This window comes from Lepisosteus platostomus, chromosome 5 (genome assembly GCF_059453375.1).
Source record: "Lepisosteus platostomus isolate fLepPlt1 chromosome 5, fLepPlt1.hap1, whole genome shotgun sequence".
Lineage (NCBI taxonomy): Eukaryota > Metazoa > Chordata > Actinopteri > Semionotiformes > Lepisosteidae > Lepisosteus > Lepisosteus platostomus.
In genome coordinates, this window is record NC_142615.1 from 14,348,192 (window position 1) to 14,366,482 (window position 18,291).

The following is an 18,291-nucleotide window of genomic DNA, read 5'->3' on the forward strand; positions in this document are numbered from 1 at the left end:
AGCGTTTTTTTACTCCCTTGCGGAAACGGGCTTCCATAGTGATGTCACTGTAAATTCAGACGTGATGCTCAGCAGATGTGCATTGTTCCTTTCCTCCTGTCGTATTGAGGAGGACTCACTGCGTGAGCTCCTCACTGCGTGGCCTTTACTCTACTGTGATTTCGTTTAGATTATCTACGTGGAGTAGAGTGACAAGATCACCTTGAACATTTTCGGTTTGTGAAAGGAAACACTAAAGAAAATACAAGTAATGAACATTTAAAATAACCACAGTACAGCTAGAAGAGTGAAAGATAAAGACGATTTATAATGGTATTCACAATGGATTTAAGGAAAGCACAACCGCCCTGGAACCTAGGACTAAAAGTCTGATGCTCTACCCACTGAGTTATCCAGGCTTTGGAAGAACAAAGGCACTGCCGGGATCTTTGCAAGTCACATGTCTCTTCTTGTGCTGAAGAGCAGTCATACCTGACCCGTCTGGAAAGACCACTGACAGACTTTATCCAGAAGCACCGGCACCACTCCTAGTAGAATGAGAGAGAAATACAGCACGACATGGAGAGTCAAGGGTCTCCCACAATCCATCTTTCCTCACATCACTGATTGTTTCACTAAGAATTTGACCTTTTCACAATCAGATTTTTTCACATTTAATAAGATCTTTTAATCAACAACATTTAAGAAAGAAAACAAATCGAACTTTTTTGGAAAAATAATTAAAAAAAACTTTCCATGCCTTGGTTGTATACGTGTGCACACCCTTTATAAAGGGGGTTGCAACTGTGCAAAGTTAGCACAGTTAAAAAAGGTTATTTGCCTTCGCCAGACATCAATTGTATTGATTCTGATTAGTCCTAATTTATATGAGCTGATCTCGTATAACCAACTGATCTGGGAGAACAAACGTTCAAACTGCACAGCGGAACATGAAGAGAAATCCATTTGCTGATTGTCAGCAAAGAATGTCGTTATAAATTATCCGCAGAGCTGTTTTATGTATCTGGCCACCTCTTTCCTTCCTACTTTGCAGTGAGCACAATTCTGTCAGTTTCTTCTCTTGTATTTTGTTTTCTATCTTACTGTCCCTTTCCCCCAAGTGGAGATGGATCCGCAACTGAAACCCTTCTCTCTCCCCCCCCCAACAGGCACGAAAGGCGAGCTGAGAACCGCGCCTTGTGGCTAGAGTACGGAACTGTAAATGCTAGGACGGATGCTCGGATACAGACTTCTCTTCATGCCTCTGTGTTAGTGAAGGTGCAGCGCTGTAACCCCTGTCCCTGTATATGTTCTTTTTCCAGTTCAAGTTCAAGTTAATAAATTTGTTCAACCCTTCCCTGAGTCCCATACCTGCTCCATTCTGTACCCGAATTCGTTATACTATACTAAAACCACAACTCATTGCAGAAGTAATTCAGACGCATCAAATCAACTCAGAAAAGTCTAAAGAAATTAAAGTCCCAGCCCTCGTGGCCTCTCTTTTCTCTTAGGAGTGGTACTGTCACTAGTGGGTCGGTCATGAGTGGGTCCAGGGTCACACCCATTTATTCTCCACATTTGAAGCCCGGGTGGGGGTTGCTTTAGAAACGGACTGCATTCACGTCCTAAACACTTACAACCAGAAACACCTGAGGTACCGAAAATATATACTGTACGTACACTTCTGACAGTTCGTCTGTTACACCTTTTGTTACGGCAGAGTGGAGTGATAGCGAGCTAAAATCAAATCAAATCAAATCAAAGTTTATTTATCAAATGCACAACAATACGGCGTGCAGTAGTAGTTGCTGGCAATGAAATGTCTTTTTCTGTGAGCTCACAAAAATTACAAAAATCACAAAAACACAAAAATCACAGAATTGAGGTTACATTTTTTAAATTGAATAAAACTCAATATGAGTAGAGCTGCTATGTGTCCATGGTGTATGCAATATATACAAGTAGCGCGGTTATGCTGAATACAGTGAAAACTGTGTGTCCATGTAGCCATTACAGGTGATTTGCTAAAGGAGGTGGAGGTTGGCTATTGAGCCGTCTTATTGCCTGGAGGTAGAAGCTGTTCCGTAGTCTGTTGGACTTGGACCGAATTCTTTGGTACCGTTAACCGGACGGTAGGAGGGAAAATGTGACTGGGATGACTGGGGTCCTTAAGAACGGACCTGGCCTTCTTCAGACATCTAGCTGAGTAGATCTCCTGGATGCTTGGTAGCTCACAGCTGGTGATAAGCTGTGCTGACTTCACCACCCTCTGCAATACCTTGCGATCCCCTGCGGAGCAGCTCCCACACCAGGCAGTGATGCAGCCAGTCAGGATGCTCTCAATAGTGCACCTGTAGACGTTGGCCTGGATATGTGATGGCATGCCAAACTTCTTTAGCCTGCGGAGAAAGAACAGGCGCTGCCGTGCTGTCTTGACCACGGTGTTGGTGTGGTGGGTCCAGGTTAAATCCTGTGTGACGTTAACTCCCAGGAACTTAAAGCTGCTGACCCTCTCCACTGCAGTCCCATTGATGTCATGCATGATTGGACGCATTTACGCCCCCCCCCCCCCCCTTAAAGTTTAATTCCTAGCCTCCATATCCACTCTTACTCGGAGGAAATGCCGCTGGTTGAATAGCTAAACGGCACACCGCGATTAAAGGAGGCTAGTGAACGCGTCTCTAACTCTGTACGACACGTACCTCATACCCGCTACTACAAACACCCTTGATCTGCGATAATATCCTACTCGCACCCGAGTTTAAAACACGCCCCGATGTGTGTGTAACGCTGTCGTGCTCTTACCGTGCGTTTAAAACCGGGCGGAAAGCAGACACCGGACAGTCCTAAATACTCTCGTTAAACACGACATTCAAGAGCATCACGGACACGAAGCCAACGGTTCAAGTCCGTAACACCCCCTCTCGGTGCAGTCTCAGCATCGTAACGCTCACCGGCCTTCAACAAGACACTGGGACTCCAGAGAGCGAGGAACCGAGCGAGACTATGGGAAACTGGGAAAAGCGAAATTCAGCGGGTGAACGACATTGATTCTCACAGGAACACGCTGCCCTATAAAATAAATAAATTAAAACCCGGTGGTCCCGAAAGCACGGGGCATCACTCACCCAGAAGCAGAGCAGAAGCCAATTGATGCCGGTTGTAACAGAAGATCGTGTTCTGAGCCGGAGCTGCCGAGTTACTACTCCCGGTGATGTCAGAGACAATTTCTGACAACCTTTCTCCAGTTCTTCTGGGGAGACTTTTTTTTTGTCGTGGTTGAATATCAATAGAAGTAACGTGGCTTGCATAGATGAGCAGTCGACCGCATTCCTGCAAGAAGACGATACGTGCCAGACTGTTGTTAAATCGCACGCTTAATGTTAAAATGTTCTGCAATTTCCCTCACTGGGTCCAGTGAAGTCTGGAAGGGGCTGAACTACATCAGCGTACGGTCGGCCAATGAGGACGCTGTGCTGAACAAGAAGGAGGTATGTTCTCGCTCTCCGAACTAATTTGTTGTGTCAAAGCTTTGATAGCGGTGAAACCCTTCGGCGAGGAATCCACCCCCTTCAGCTGAGTGCGCTCCACTTTGGTCTTCAATCGTGACTCGCCCATTGAGAGAACCATGCTCTGCCTCTGGGTGAGTGATGTATAAAGCTTTGATTATGGGGAATACATATTCCAGCATTAATAAAGTAGAACTTTCTCATGGTTTTAAAACTCATTTGAAATAAAATAATTTATTACGATATTTTAGATTCATGCTTTATGCATTCTATGTAAGATTGTTTTATATAACATAACGCTTTTATTTCCGTCACCCTGTTTCTACGGATGAATAGTCGTTTACCTGCGACGCATTTTTTACGTGGAAAGTGTGATATAGTACACGTATTTAATGGTAAAAAGCTGTGAAGTATTGTCATGTTTACCTTCTTTATTTTGACTAAAGGCGATGAACAAGTTATGTTCCTCGAAATGTCATTTTCCTACAGGGACAGACTATATGAAATGTATTTTGGTAATTAATTGCGTTGAGCAAAGCACAGCTCACTACTGGACACAGCTCAGCTCGGTGCCAGACACAGAGTCAGGGAAACAGACACAGGTGCGAATGGACAACACAGGATGTTAAGGCTGCCTGTCCCCCGTGTTTTAATTTGTGTGAGATTGTTTCCTTTTGAGATGTTATTTCGGAATAAAGTACATTTTGTACAAAAAAAAATATCCGTCTATAGCGGCGACACCGACCCGCGGTTCGGCGCCGAGCTGAACTCGACCACCGGCTCCGAGAGAGACGGGGGGCACCTTAAAGTTGCACCGGGAATCAGGCTCGTCCATGAATGTGAGAGAGGTTTTGTTTTTTGAGTTTCTAAATAAATATTCTTTTTTTTTAAATGATAAGGGCCGATAAAGTCAACTGTGTTGATATATACCATTCGGTTTTCCGTATGGAAACCACTGATAACTGGACCTTTGCCACGAGTCTAGAAATGTTTCTTGGACGAGACGGATTAAATAAACAAGCAAACTACACCCCATTGGACTTGCAGAGCAGAAATGTGGTTTTTCACTGACCTGATCACATTTCCGTGCTATTAAACTAAAAATCCAGCATAAGAAGCATTTGAATGCAAATGTAAAAAAAAAAAAACTCCCAACAACTTGAAACCCAAAATAATCTTTATGTTGTTTTTTGTACCTTTTATGTTTGGGCAGTATTGGGTCGCAGTGGTTGGCATTGTTGCCTGGCATCGTTGGCGTGAAATTTGGACCTGGGTGCTGTCTGTGTGGAGTGTGCATGCTCTCTCCGTATTCATGTGAACTCTGTACTGGATACAGCAGTTAGAAAATGGATTGAGGGATTAAACTTATTTTGTTTCTACAATGATAACGGTGTTGTTCAGAAGAAGGTGTAGATGATCATCCCAGCTCGTCCTCACTATGAGACTGGACTGTCCTGCCTCATCGTCCTGCTGGTGACTCTTCCTCTCTCTGCCCTGCTGTCCTCTGGCTGCGTCTTCTGTCTCTTCCACAGAGCAGGTCAGTGTGTCTTCATACTCTCAGCCTACTCTGCAAGTGAGGAAACTCTCTGCAGCGTTCAATGTCAACAAAACAACATTTTTAGATTTCAGAATTTACATTTACAGTTTAAGTATGGCATGTTTTCCCTGCTTAACAAGTGAAGAGGAATAATATTCATGTCATCACATCTCTGACCATTAGTGCCCTAATTGATTTATTCTGAGTTCACTTTTTTTAATTCATTACATTTTTGTATCTTTAGCTCTTCCCCCCTCACGATTAAATGAGGGAGAAATTCAAATTAAGCATTCGAAATAAACACATTTATAAAATATATATTTGATTGCATCAAGAAAAGCAACTTCCTGCAATGAAACAGAAAGACCCATTTTCTTTGAGTGAACACTTCCAATGGAAATCCCAGAGAAACTCTTTGGTCTTATGGAATGAAATACATTTCAGCAGGATAAGAATGGAGGCTGAACTCATGTGGGGCAGTAAATGAAAGAAAATGCTCTACACTGCTAATATTGTTAAATTATTTCCTAATGTAAAATAAATATATTAAAGCATTGCACACCTCAGTATAGGCTAGTAACAGGGATCTGTATTATCTAAAGCAAGATTAAAAATACATTTCTGTATATGCTGTTTGTCAAGTCTGTTATCAATATATAATGTTTTTGTTTTTTGTGCTGCTTTTTGCACTCTTTCCAATTCAGGTAAAACAGTGGGTGATGATCCCAAGACAAGCAACAATGAAGACAGAGTGAAGGTGATCATTCAATTAAAATTCCATCTAAGAAAACACAATACATGGGACAGAAATTAGACAGAAATACTGTAAAGCAAGGATCCAATCAGGTGGCTCTAGATAAACTTTGAACAATTTCTTGTTATTGATAAGTTCATGTCTTATTCAAAGTTTAACACTTGCAGGAAGCAGAAAACTGAAGCAGTATTAAACGAAGTTACAGAGCAGATACAGTAGACTTTTGTTTGGTAAAAAACACACTCAGCTTTGCAATAAACAAATCACTAATAAACAGAGCAAAGCTGATCACCAGTGTCTCGGCTGTGAAAGTCACAGGCTAGTAGCTTGTTCACCCTCAGCTGTAATAGAGGCTGTGCCTACAGGACTCCTGCTTTGGACGAGATTGCAGATGGTGTCCTGTGTGGATGTGTCCCTAGAGCTGGGACAAGCACGTGTTTGTTCACAGGTCTCTCAGGCCTTACAGACACAAGTATCCCAGCTCTTCCCACTACTTACACACCAGTTAAAATCACTTGAGTGTCTTACTGTCAGTCATGAATGGTTAATCACAATGATGCACAAAAAAAGTTTAGTCCATATCATAGAGTCATAAGCTGATTGTGTACCCAGTAATCTAGAGAGCAAATCCCATTGTAATACCCCTCAAAATTTTGTCTCTTTTCTTTGTTCTCTTTGTTGCAGGAGGGCGATAAAGATGAAGGACTGAATTATGCTACTTTAGAGATCCGCAATGCCCCAAAAGATGACAATAACAAACGCCCACAGAACAAGGAGCTTTCCAAAGAGACAGCGCACCTAAAGAAACAGGAACCACAAAGTCATGAGTTCTGTACATACTCGGATATTAACACATTTAAAAAAACACAACGGCACTGATTTCATTCATCAAGTGAGGCAGTTTTTTAACTTTTGAATTCATAAAAATGTTCTTTAAGAAAATGGAAATAAAGTAATAAAAACAGGTTTCTGCCTGGATCCAAGTCATTTTTGTTTCTTTAGTCTCTAACTGGGATGTGGATCCTGATCTTCTCTGCTGAAAAGGTAGAGAAAATTAAACCTCTTCTTTAGTATTTTTGATATTCACAAATCTATAATTAAAATCCCTTTTACAGAAGCTATTGCATATTGTACTGCAACGCACAAGCTCGAAGTTATCCTCTATTTCAGGAATCCAGGGTTGAATTTACAGAAGTGCAGTTAATCTATCTTATCGGGCTCTGATATCGGCTCTGATTTGGTGTCTTTGTACCGAAGAAGGGAGATATAATCGAAATTAACCCTTACAAATAGGAGTGATGTCACAGCAGCACAGGAGGCTGTCAGTGAGACCTGTCAATCATCCAGAGTTGCTCAACCAATGAAGAGCCAGCTGGGCGGGGATGAAACTTCCCCTGATGACATCACAGCCAATCACCAGCCGCCATTACTAGACTTAAAAGCTGCCGAAAAAAAAGCCTCCGGGGGTTGGGGCTGAGGCAAAATTGTTGAAACTTTAATGATTTTTTTCCCCAGTGCATTTTTGTATTCTGATAGGGGACTTTACAGAGCACAAAGGTACTGGAAAGGCATTCAGCGCGATGTACATAAAGATGATATGCCCTTCAGTGAGGAATAGCGATTACAGCTGCAGGAGAAAACCCGGCGGTGTCTTGGCAATGGGTACAGTTTAAATAGATGCTGCTGTAAGTAAATAAAATGACCGTCATTTGTCTTGTCGCGCACATCGTGCTCCATCTAGTTTTTTTTAAATATAACTGCCTGAGAGTGTTGTTATCACATTAATGCCCTTTCCAACCCGGGAGTAATAAATAAAACACTGAGGAAAAGTCTGAATTGTTTTGATTTTCGCTTCTTTGTGGGTAGGGGTGTTAGAAATTGGCGTGAAATAAACTTTTCTTAGGAATTGTTAGTGTTGACGGAAGTTAGACAAACTTTTCATTACTTTCGGTTTTGAAAGAACCATTTTATGTTTGGAATGAAGTATGAAATGCCCCTATTTTAACCACAACTTAAGTAATACCACCCCCTAATGGACATAAGATGTTGTGATTTAACTAACGGTATCAAATCGTAACTTATGCTTTTGTGAAACGTTTCTTGTAATGTGAGGGAGAGCCAGAGCTAATGACGCGCATGCGCAGCTCGAAGGGGCGTAGCGACATAAAAATTAATTTGTTTCTGAGAACAGCTGGGAAAGTTAGAGGCACTGGAGTGAAATGTTTAAATTAACCCGTGCACAATCGGAGCATAAAACTGCCCGCTACAGGCAATTCTGAACCTGTAAAGACCTGTTTAAATTAAGTGTAGGATGCCGAATTATAGTTTTAACGCCGAACCAATATTGTCTCTTAAGAGTTGGAACACGTATAAGATGACTTTATTGGCCGTATACAATTTCTTGCATTAGGAATTTCTTTTCACAGACCCCAGCTTGCTCTCCATGAGACACACAGACAGGGAGAGAGAAGCTTGGGGTCAGAGGGCAGGGTCGGCCATGTATACGGCACCCCTGGAGCAGTTGGGGTTAAAGGTCTCACTCAGGGGCCCAACGGAGTAGGATTCCTCTGTCGGCCAGGAGGAATTTGAACCGGCAAACCCTTCCAGCTACAGGCACAGAGCCGTATTCCCAGAAGACGGGTAATCCGGGTCACAGCCATAGGTCACCTCTGTACTATTTACTCTCCATCTAATTTAGAACAACATAGTTATAAGACTATATATGAACATGAAAATATTCAGTTATTCTGTGAGTGATTTTCCAGTTAAAGAAAAGCCGATGTTGGTGATTTGCTTGGATATGATTTCAGTAACTAGCGCGTTTTCATTTTGTTTTTACTTTTTATAATCAACTACTGCTCGACTGATCTTGCCCAATGTGTGAATTTTAACTTGTTACATTTGGCATTTGTCTAGTTTAACTGCTTAAATCATACCTGATGTGGGAGTTGGATATCTATAAAATGTAGATCACAGTACTGTACTTGCACCTATACAGGCCTAAATTCATCTGAACAAAAATAGGGTAGGTCTTGTATGTTTTTCCATTCTTCTTCACTTCTGTTTATGCAAGTATTTTAATGAGCCTGTAGGATAAATAATATAATAGAACAAGGTTCAATTAATCACCCTTCTAATGCACAAAATGCCAGTATTTTGCTAAACAGAAAGAAATGTCTCCAATTCAAATCTCAAAGTTTAAAGATGTTTTCCATTTGAAATTGGCTTCTTAAGCACTGAACTAGAATAGCCTTATTTTAAAATACATTTATTATAACTAACTACCAGAAAGTACTCAAAACAGTGTCATTAAAGCATTTGTGCATAAATTTGTAATATTGACAAAAAGCCAACATAATCTCCTTACAAAATTAATAAAAATGCAGGTGGGAAATCAAAAACAGAACAGAATTATCTAAAAGCAATGAAGTAATTTCCTCCTTTTCTAGGAAAGATCAGAGCCCTGCTGGTTTAGATAGGAACTCAGGCTGGTTGTTACTCAGTCACCTGTTTTTTTTTTATTGCAGGGTGAAATGTTCCCACATCATTTTCTTCTGATCACTTGGCTCGTGACAAGTGGTGAGTGATACTTCAAGTCTAATTGTCTGGTGTTTATTAATGCAGTTTGTCCTGAACTGGGACAGCCCATCTGCCCCCTGAGCACCTGTATCAACCACAGATCCACGACTGCACACCCACTCCCACACACTGTACTGCTGGAGGAAACCAGTCAGGCCAGGCTCCCAGGAGTGTCATTTTCCAAACTCTCTTCATCATCGGATTCCCTCTTTTGCTCAGGACTATTTTTGGATTTTTCACAACTTCATATTTGCGATGAAAATCACATCTTATTATCCCACTCAGACTTTTAATGAGCAATGCGTATGGTAGCTGAATTTCTTGAAACCTTGAGAATATTTTAAGCATTTTGACCCTGTTCTACAGATGGATTATATCTTTAAATTATCTCATAGCAGGGATTTGATATTCTATATGGTGTACATGTATAAAGAAAACTGTATATGAAGATCGTTAAAAGGGTGGCTCAGTGGCACAGTAGTTGGCATTGCTGCCTCACAGAGATGGGGCCTCGGGTTTAATTCCAGACGTGCTGTCTGTGTGGAGTTTGTCTGTTCTCCAAGTATGCACGTTTTTACATTCAGGGCCGTGCAGGAGCCAGAGCATCCCAGCAAGCAACAGGTGCAAGACAGGGTTCACCCGGGATGGGACACACACACACACACACCAGGGCCAATTTTCCCAACTAACCCACTAGCATGTCTCTGGTTAGTGGGAGGAAACCCATGCAAAGATGGTGGGGGGCATACTAATAGCACTCCAGGAATAGACCCAGTGCTGGGAGGCAGCTATACTAACCCTGTGATGGCCATTACCGGAAATCTTAATGCAAAGACATAACATATTTAACCACAGAATGTAAGAGGACTTAACATACACACACTGTATAGCACACCATGTCTGAGAAAATCTGAACTGGTTACAGCCAGAATTAAGCAACAGGTCTGTCGGTCTGATTTCTACACACTTTGTGTCTTGCATTCGATTTATTTAAAATAACCTTTCTCCTCCGTTTCTCCCAGTCTCTGCAGATACCCCAGTCACCCCAGTCTCGGGGAGATTTGGGGAGTGTGTTGTCTTGCCCTGCGATGGAACAGCAGCTGTTGGAAACTCCGGGGATCAGATCGATATTCTGTGGAGACACTCGTTAGGAGACGTGTTGGTTTTCAGAAGCCAGAAGAAAGTTACAACCAACATGCCAGTAGATTGTGGGAAGAAACCGGAGCACCTGGAGGAAACCCACATGAACAGGTGGAAGAACATGGAAACTCCACACAGACAGCACCCCCAGATCCAGAATTGAACTCCATGTAGCTGTTTAAATCATGTTTGCAAATCAGTACTTGAGTGATTTTCCACAAATGTAGTGATTCTACTGCGTTTTTTCAATTGACTAATTTATATGAATTGGTGACAATGCAAGGTTGCAGGATAGTTACGTGTATAGACCATAAGTGTATAGCCACCCTGGCTATACACTTATATATATATATAAGTATATCCGTATTAAGAATTGAATCTACAGAAACGCCCACTGCGATGTCACTCAAGCGAGACTTCAGAGCCACAGAGCTGGGTTGGTGAGCAGACACGGATGACCGTGGCCAAAACACCATGCAGCGGGAGGAAACTGGTCAACTTCTAACGGAGATGGAGGCGCTCTCTGGGTGCGTTACTCTGCTCTGCTTAATCAATAAGTATGTTTTTTTTATCAAGTTCGCTTCGAATATCACGAGTCTGTCGAAAAAGGAGGCCTGTTTCTCCTACATCATGAGAAAAAGTGTGGAATGCGCCACTTCATTACGTAATCTATTTTATTGATTAAATTAAGGCTATATGTACTTTAAAGTGAAGTTATTTTAATTGCTTTTGATCTGACACAGTATCAGATATCTGTAGCAGGAGGTAAGAGAGGTGACAGCAGTTTTAATTCGATAAAATCTCCTTTCATCGAGCCTCTTGTCTGTATTCGGTCGGGTACTGGACATGACACCAGATAGTCGTTATTTTCACTGTGCTGTTTGGAACTTTCCTGTGCATTTAAAACATTTAACATAAAAACATAACATGAAACATAAAAATCATTTTAATCAGGAAGAAGTACTCGGTCACTGCTAATGTACGTTAACCTGATTCGCATCCAGACTTTCACGTATTTACCTGCAGCTACATCCACCTGAGCTGGTCTAATTTCAACGACTATAGTGTTACACTAGTTAAAGGTTTCTAGATGGGTATTTATACTTCCTGGTTATGTATGCGTGTTGATTTGTCAAAGAGTGAAATATATCTCTGTGCATATTATTGTAGCGTTTGCAGGTTCTTTACAAAACAAGGACGAGTGGAGACACAATTAACAAACAAGCATTAGCTTTATTCGTTTACAACCACACAAAACCAAACACAGGATCTACACACACATGAGGAGACTGACAGAACACGTATACATAGTTAGGGTGGTAATTACCTAACAACACACTACACTTTTACAGGACTACACAGGGCACTAGAATCACTAGGACATTATTTACACAGGTAGGGTCAGCCGCTGGTCATCGTGCTGACCCTCAGACTCTCCCCGGCTACCACTCCCAGCATGCCCAGCGGTACTACGAGCGCCTAGGGGCGCTTCCTCCTCACCACCAGGCGAGGGCGTTACATTATTAAAGCCACAGTAACCCAGCTAATCTGATAGGTACTCGTGTCCTGAGAATTTGTCAGAAAACCCTTCTCGTTGTGTTCTGATTTTTTACAAATGGCATCCAGCACTGAGCATTACTGTGCTAGGTTTATCCATCAGATAGCATAAACTCGTCTGTTTCTGCTGTGGCGACCTTGATTCTATTCTGACAGCCGCTGGCGCAAAACTACAGACAATTCAGAGCCAACCAATTAACCCTAATTAGCTCAGCCAACATGTCTTCGGATTGTAGGAGGAAACCTAGACACGTGGAAAACATCCAAATTGCACACAGAAGGTTCCCGTAAACTAGAATCTAACCCGCGACGTGAGAGGCTACGAGGCACCGCAGTGCTAATTGCCACGCCCTTCTACCGCCTTCAATCTTGTTTCAAAGGGCTTTGGTTTCGAGAGCTAAAGCTTATTTAGGGATATCTTCTCCTCTGTGGTCACTCTAGATAGCGCGGCGTGGGGAGGTCACTCGGGAGCGCTGGGGACGAGGTCTGTCCGACTCGGGGACACGGTGACCCTGCACTGCGACATCTCGCTCCGGTACGAAGCCATGTGGCTCATCCAACGGCCCGACCAGACTCTGTCTCTGGGTGTTATAGCCAGTAAAAACAAGGTGGGCCCCGAAACTCATATATCCGTCTATAGCGGCGACACCGACCCACGGTTCGGCGCCGAGCTGAACTCGACCACCGGCTCCATCAGTCTGAGGATCCGGAACGTCACCCAGTCGGACCTGGGGCTGTACTATTGTGCCGAGAGACACCTGGAAAGCCTTAACATTGGACGGGGAATCAGGCTCGTCCATGAGGGTGAGAGGGGTGGCTTTTTCGAGTTTTAAAATACAGATTCATTTTTTTTTTCAAATCAAACTACGACCATACAAAGCCTATCAAGTCAACAGTTTGTATCGAAAACACTTATAACTCGCCGTGAGTCATACTTTATTTTTGGAGAACACATATTAGAATAAACAAGCAAATAAGACAGCACTTGAGCTGCAAACCTGAAGTGTGGTTTTCACAGAGCTGGTCACGTATCGGTGCTACTAAAGTACAAAATCAGTCTAAACACCGTTAAGTTGCCAAGATGCAAACAAAAAAAGATGACATAAAGCTTAGTCTGGGTTGCAGGATGGCACAGTGGTCAGTACTCGGTACTCAGTACTGCTGCCTTGTAGAACTGGGGCTCTGGGTTCAATTCTGGACATGGGCTGCAGTCTGTGTTGAGTTTGCATGTTCTGTTTGTGTGGGTTTCTTTTGGATGCTCTGGGTTAATGCTGGGGGGTTAATGAGCCCTGGTGTGTGTGTGTGTGTGTGTGTGTGTGTGTGTGTGTGTGTGTGTGTGTGTGTGTGTGTGTGTGTGTGTGTGTGTGTGTGTGTGTGTCCTGTCCAGGGTCAACCCTGCCTTGTGCCTCTTGCTTGCTGGGATAGACTCCAGCTCCCCCTGTGACCTGGATACAGCTGTTAGAAAATGGATGGAGGGATTAAGCTTATTTTGTTTCTAAATATCCTTCTACAATGATAACGGTGTTGTTCAGAAGAAGGTGTAGATGATCATCCCAGCTCATCCCCTCACTATGAGACTGGACTGTCCTCCCTCATCGTCCTGCTGGTGACTCTTCCTCTCTCTGCCCTGCTGTCCTCTGGCTGCGTCTTCTGTCTCTTCCACAGAGCAGGTCAGTGTGTCTTCATACTCTCAGCCTGCCTTGTAACCGCAAGAACAGCGATCATGACAGAATCTCAACTTTATCGGAATATGATTATTACTATTATAAGGTTTATTTTTTAAAAATGAAAGAGCTGTATGATAGTCATACACAATGACTAAAATCAAACTGTATTATTGACCAAAGAGAATCATGAGTAAGTATCATTTAAACATTAATGCTGCTGTAAAAAGTCTTATAACTATCTGGTTATGAAACTATGAACCTTCAGTTCAGATGTTGACAAGAAGTGGCTTAAGATGCCTTTCAGCTAGTCTGCCTTACAGTGAAATACCATTTAAACCAACAGAGGTCAAGTTCAAGCCGTATAGCAGAGCTTTTCGTAAATCTCAATGCCTTTGTGTCCTGCGATGATCAAATCACCAAAAGAGCTTTTTTTTTTTTCTGAACAGGTGCAGAAAATGGCCAGTCTCGTCCGGCACCAGTGAAAAAGCAGAGACATGTGCAGGTATAATAGCTCCTTTAAGAAGGCAGTTGTAGGTCTCCTTGAATCTAGAAACTATTGTAACTGTTGTAACGTTGCCATAGCCGGCCCAGGGACGCCAAAATGTAATGTAGTGTGCTCTCTGAAGGCACCAGTTTTGTAGGGTTTGGGCATTTACTGGGACGATTATTAATTGTAGCAGTAAATCACAAAATTGATTCTTTTGATGGCTTTAGAATCCAACCATACGATATAACTCAAACAACGCACACACACAGGTACTAATACACGAGGATACATTTATTAATACATAGAATATGCATATAAACCTAACAGATCTTATCGAGAGGGTTATCAGAATACAAAAGATGTATATTCAATCAGTTACAAAGAGTTACACATATCAAGAGGACATACGTTCAGTATATCATTCATTTAGACCGTTTCGTAAATGCACTTGGTTATAACTTCTACATTAGATACTCAAAACAAGTACATAACTCTTAGGAATTAAATTGATATCAACTGGTTGGGATAACAATTGAATTCTCGAGCAGTAATGCAGTGAAGTTGAATACTCATCCAAACTCTGGGGATTCAGATCTCCTGCGGGCACAAAGAAACAGTTGCAGGCTGTTGCTGTCCAATCCGCGCTCTCTGGCTCGGAGCCAGGCTTTGCTGTGCGGCTTGCGACGGTGTGCTGCTGATGCTCACTGACCGGCTTAGTGTTGGCTTTAACTAGCAAAGTTTGCGCACAGGAGAAAAGATGACTGTGGGTCCCAGCAAGTCAGGAAGAGGACCGGTTTGTTCCTGATGAAGAGCTAGTTCTGAATAGTGATTCAGCTGTCCACAGTTCTGACCTGTTCACGAGGCCTGCTGCTGGTGCTAACCTCAGGTGGATCCTCTGGTTACTCTCTGGCAACCTCCGCTCTAGACTCTTAGAACAAAGGAAAGTTTTGGCACTCGGACACACTGGCCGTTCCGTGGTTGTCCAGGCTGAGTCTCAGGATGGTCAGGAGGCGCGCTGCGAGAATGTCCTGCCCTTGGGAGCCTTCTGCTCCTGGGCCGTCCTGCCCTGGAATTCTCCTTTGAATTCCCTTTAGGATTGTCCACAGAATTCTACACTAAAGGCTCTCTGTGTTGCCTGTTTTTACCTGGAGGAACTTCAGCTCGTTGATTGGCTGAAAGTTCCATGGGCATCAGAGTCCCGTGTGGGTTACTCGGCCCTACCAGTCCCTGATTGGTTGATCAGGGTGAGATATGAGTCACTTACTCCTGACACCTAGGAATGCAGTCCAGATGTCCATCTGGCACTCCCTAGACAGATAGGCGCCAATGGATGACCATTGATCATGATAGCCAGGCTTAGCTAAGTGCATCCCCCTTTGGGAGCTGTCCTAGGAAACCTTATCAAAGGAAACCTTAAATCAGTCTGCATGAATAGTTTCTCTGTGGCTGCACCACAGAGATGAACAGAGAGATGAGGCCTAATTTGGGAAAGCTCAGAAACACTTAATTCTGCCTTATTAATAAGCCTCGCCGCTACACTGTGAAGCATCTCCCACTGCAGGTTTTGAGAAGTAATGCTGTCAAGACTCCTGTCTTGTGCCTCTTGCATGCTGGGATAGACTCCAGCTCCCCCCTGTGCCCCTGTACTGGATACAGCTGTTAGAAAATGGAAGTTTGAATGTTGCTAAGTATTGGAAACAACCCTTTTTAAAAAAAAATACCTCTTTGGAGGACTTCTGCAGTTAGGTTGGTGGCTAGCAGGAAGAGAAAATGTTTCCTGTCACATTTCTTCCCAAACTTGATTGATAAGTGGGTAAAAAAAAAGTGTGGACAAATGTAAACAAGTGTAAACATCGCAGTCTCCTCCAAGACTCAAGATGTCAGCCAGTGGTTACTGACAAAAAGCATGTACGTACATGTATAACTGAGGACAGGAGCTGCTTCTTTACACAAAGGTTGGTCGGCGGTGGGGAACAAGCTGCCCAGCTGTGTTGTTGAAGCTTCTCTCAAGACACAGCTGGATGAGACCCTCCAATCAGGACAGGAGGTGCTTCTTTACACAGAGGGTGGTGGGAGTGTGGAACAAGCTGCCCAGCCATGTTGTTGAAGCTTCTCTCAGGACACAGCTGGGTGAGATCCTCAGATCAATGACCTGCTAACCACCAGCGCTACCTGGGCTGAATGAAGACCTCCCGTTTGTAACTTACGTTCTGATTTGTATTTCTTTGCCTGTTTCCAGGAAGAAGGCCGGTATGAGAATGCAGGCTTCGTCACTGCTCAAAGATAACTAGCTCTCTGGAAGAGCTCTGAGCTTAGACCTGTACTCAGTGGTCTAAGCTGTGCTCTCTCTGCTCTGCACCCTCAAATGGACCCACAAACTCGAACTTAACGAAAGCAGCAGCACTGATCACCTCTCAGTTTGAAACATACTGTACTGTGTATAGAATATTTGTCCATCTATGCAATGTGCATAAAACCCCAATATAAATAAACACAAAAACTGTGCCACCTGATGCATTCTCCCCTTATGTAACTGTATTGTGAAATATATTTCTGGAATGCAGAGTGCCATCTCATTTTAAATAGGAGGCTTATACACCTACAAGATTATCATCTTCATACACTCTTACACATTGCACTGACCTATTCCCTGATTACCGTGTCCTGGGGACCACAGCCACTGACCTGATCTGTGGAAGGAGACAGGAGACGCAGCCGGAGGACAGCAGGGCAGAGAGGGAGAGTCACCAGCAGGACGAAGAGGCAGGACAGTCCAGTCTCACAGTGAGGGGACAAGCTGGGTTGGTCGTCAACTTTGATTAAAGCACAGTATTTTCATTATCGCCAACCGTTGTTTGGGTTTACCGATTCTGTCAGTGCCTACACATGCAACACTGGAAAACAAGCTGACCCGCCCTGTTGTTGAAGCCGAAAACCTGGCTCCTCTCAAGATACAGCTGGGTGAGCTTCTCCAGTCAGGACAGGAGGCTCTACTGTACACAGAGAGGGGTGGGGGTGTGGAACAAGCTGATACCCTGGCTTCTCTCCAGACACAGCTGTTGTCAGTGAGCTACACTGAAAAACTACAGTTCTTCCAACAAGTGTAAAGGATTTCAAACAGAACATGTCTTGTGTAATATTGTGTCCACAGAATTTGAGGATTGTCAGTGCCGTCCTCAAATCAAACCACAGCTTAAAGTGTTTAATGGTTCTAATGAATAGTCACCTGCAGACTCACTAACTGCAGACTGAGCCCCTGGCCTCTGCCTGAGCTGTTCATCTGGTCCCTCTGAAGTAGGAGGAAGTGCTTGTGGCTGAGAGAGTACAGACCCCCAGGGTCCTGCAGTAGCTCAGTGGTGTGAACTATGAGCACAGAGAGGAGCTGTGCAGTTTGGCTGCTCTCTGTGGTGTCTGTGCTCAGGCAGGGCTCACACTGACCGCAGGGAAACTAGGCGGTTGAGCTCAGAGCAGAGCGAAGCACAAACCAGGACAACAAACTCACTAGATTCTGTCTGACTGCACACAGGAAGACAGAGCCTCATCTGTGCCTCTAGCTGACACCGGCTTCAGTTACAAATAAACCAGTTAACTCCTTCTCAAAGGGCTAAATAAAGTGACGGAGGGATTTATTTACTTTTTAATGTTTTTTGTTAATGTTTTGTAAATTTGGCCTAAATATAAAAGATACACTACAGGTTTGATTAAAAAACAAAAATAAGTAAGCTACACGCACTGTGTGAGACTGCTTTTAGCCTCATACTCATCCCTATTTAATACGATCTCCTCTGTTTCCATCTTAAAGTCAGTAACTTACACTTGGAGATTACCATGAGCAAAAGCTGACTATTCAGGGGTGAGTTTCCCGAAAGCATCGTAGCGCTAAGAACATCGTAAACTTGCTCTTAAGATCGATCGTTAATTTACGAGTGTTTCCCAAAACCTATCGTAACTAAAGTAGAACGTTAAATCCTTAGTAATCTACGTGCTCCCCGACCCACTCGTTAATCACTAAGTGCTTCTTAAACTGGCTACTTCTTGCGCCAACCTTAGCGACAGAGATCGCCAGACACAGCACATTCAAT

General features: G+C 43.2%; 1 protein-coding gene and 1 long non-coding RNA gene across 5 annotated transcripts; both read left to right on the top strand.

Moving 5' to 3' along the window:
- Positions 1-2,596: 2,596 nt before the first annotated feature.
- Positions 2,597-6,649, top strand: LOC148663832 (uncharacterized). 2 transcript variants are annotated; one of them, XR_015937140.1, is made up of 4 exons: positions 4,271-4,327; positions 4,890-5,025; positions 5,730-5,782; positions 6,464-6,649. It is a non-coding gene; the product is annotated as an uncharacterized LOC148663832 (long non-coding RNA). The 2 variants fall into 2 exon arrangements; XR_015937141.1 differs by lacking the exons at positions 4,271-4,327; positions 4,890-5,025 and adding an exon at positions 2,597-3,622.
- Positions 6,650-7,222: 573 nt separating this feature from the next.
- LOC148663833 (uncharacterized) lies at positions 7,223-16,722 on the top strand. 3 transcript variants are annotated; one of them, XM_088631402.1, is made up of 8 exons: positions 7,223-7,464; positions 9,307-9,358; positions 10,381-11,055; positions 12,501-12,590; positions 12,696-12,859; positions 13,588-13,725; positions 14,169-14,224; positions 16,449-16,722. In XM_088631402.1, exons 3-8 carry the CDS (start codon positions 10,973-10,975, stop codon positions 16,494-16,496), a joined length of 579 nt encoding a protein of 192 aa, XP_088487528.1. In that variant the 5' UTR covers positions 7,223-7,464; positions 9,307-9,358; positions 10,381-10,972; the 3' UTR covers positions 16,497-16,722. The 3 variants fall into 3 exon arrangements, with proteins under 3 accessions (XP_088487528.1, XP_088487525.1, XP_088487527.1); XM_088631399.1 differs by having other exon boundaries at positions 12,501-12,859; XM_088631401.1 differs by having other exon boundaries at positions 12,501-12,859; positions 13,591-13,725.
- Positions 16,723-18,291: the final 1,569 nt, after the last annotated feature.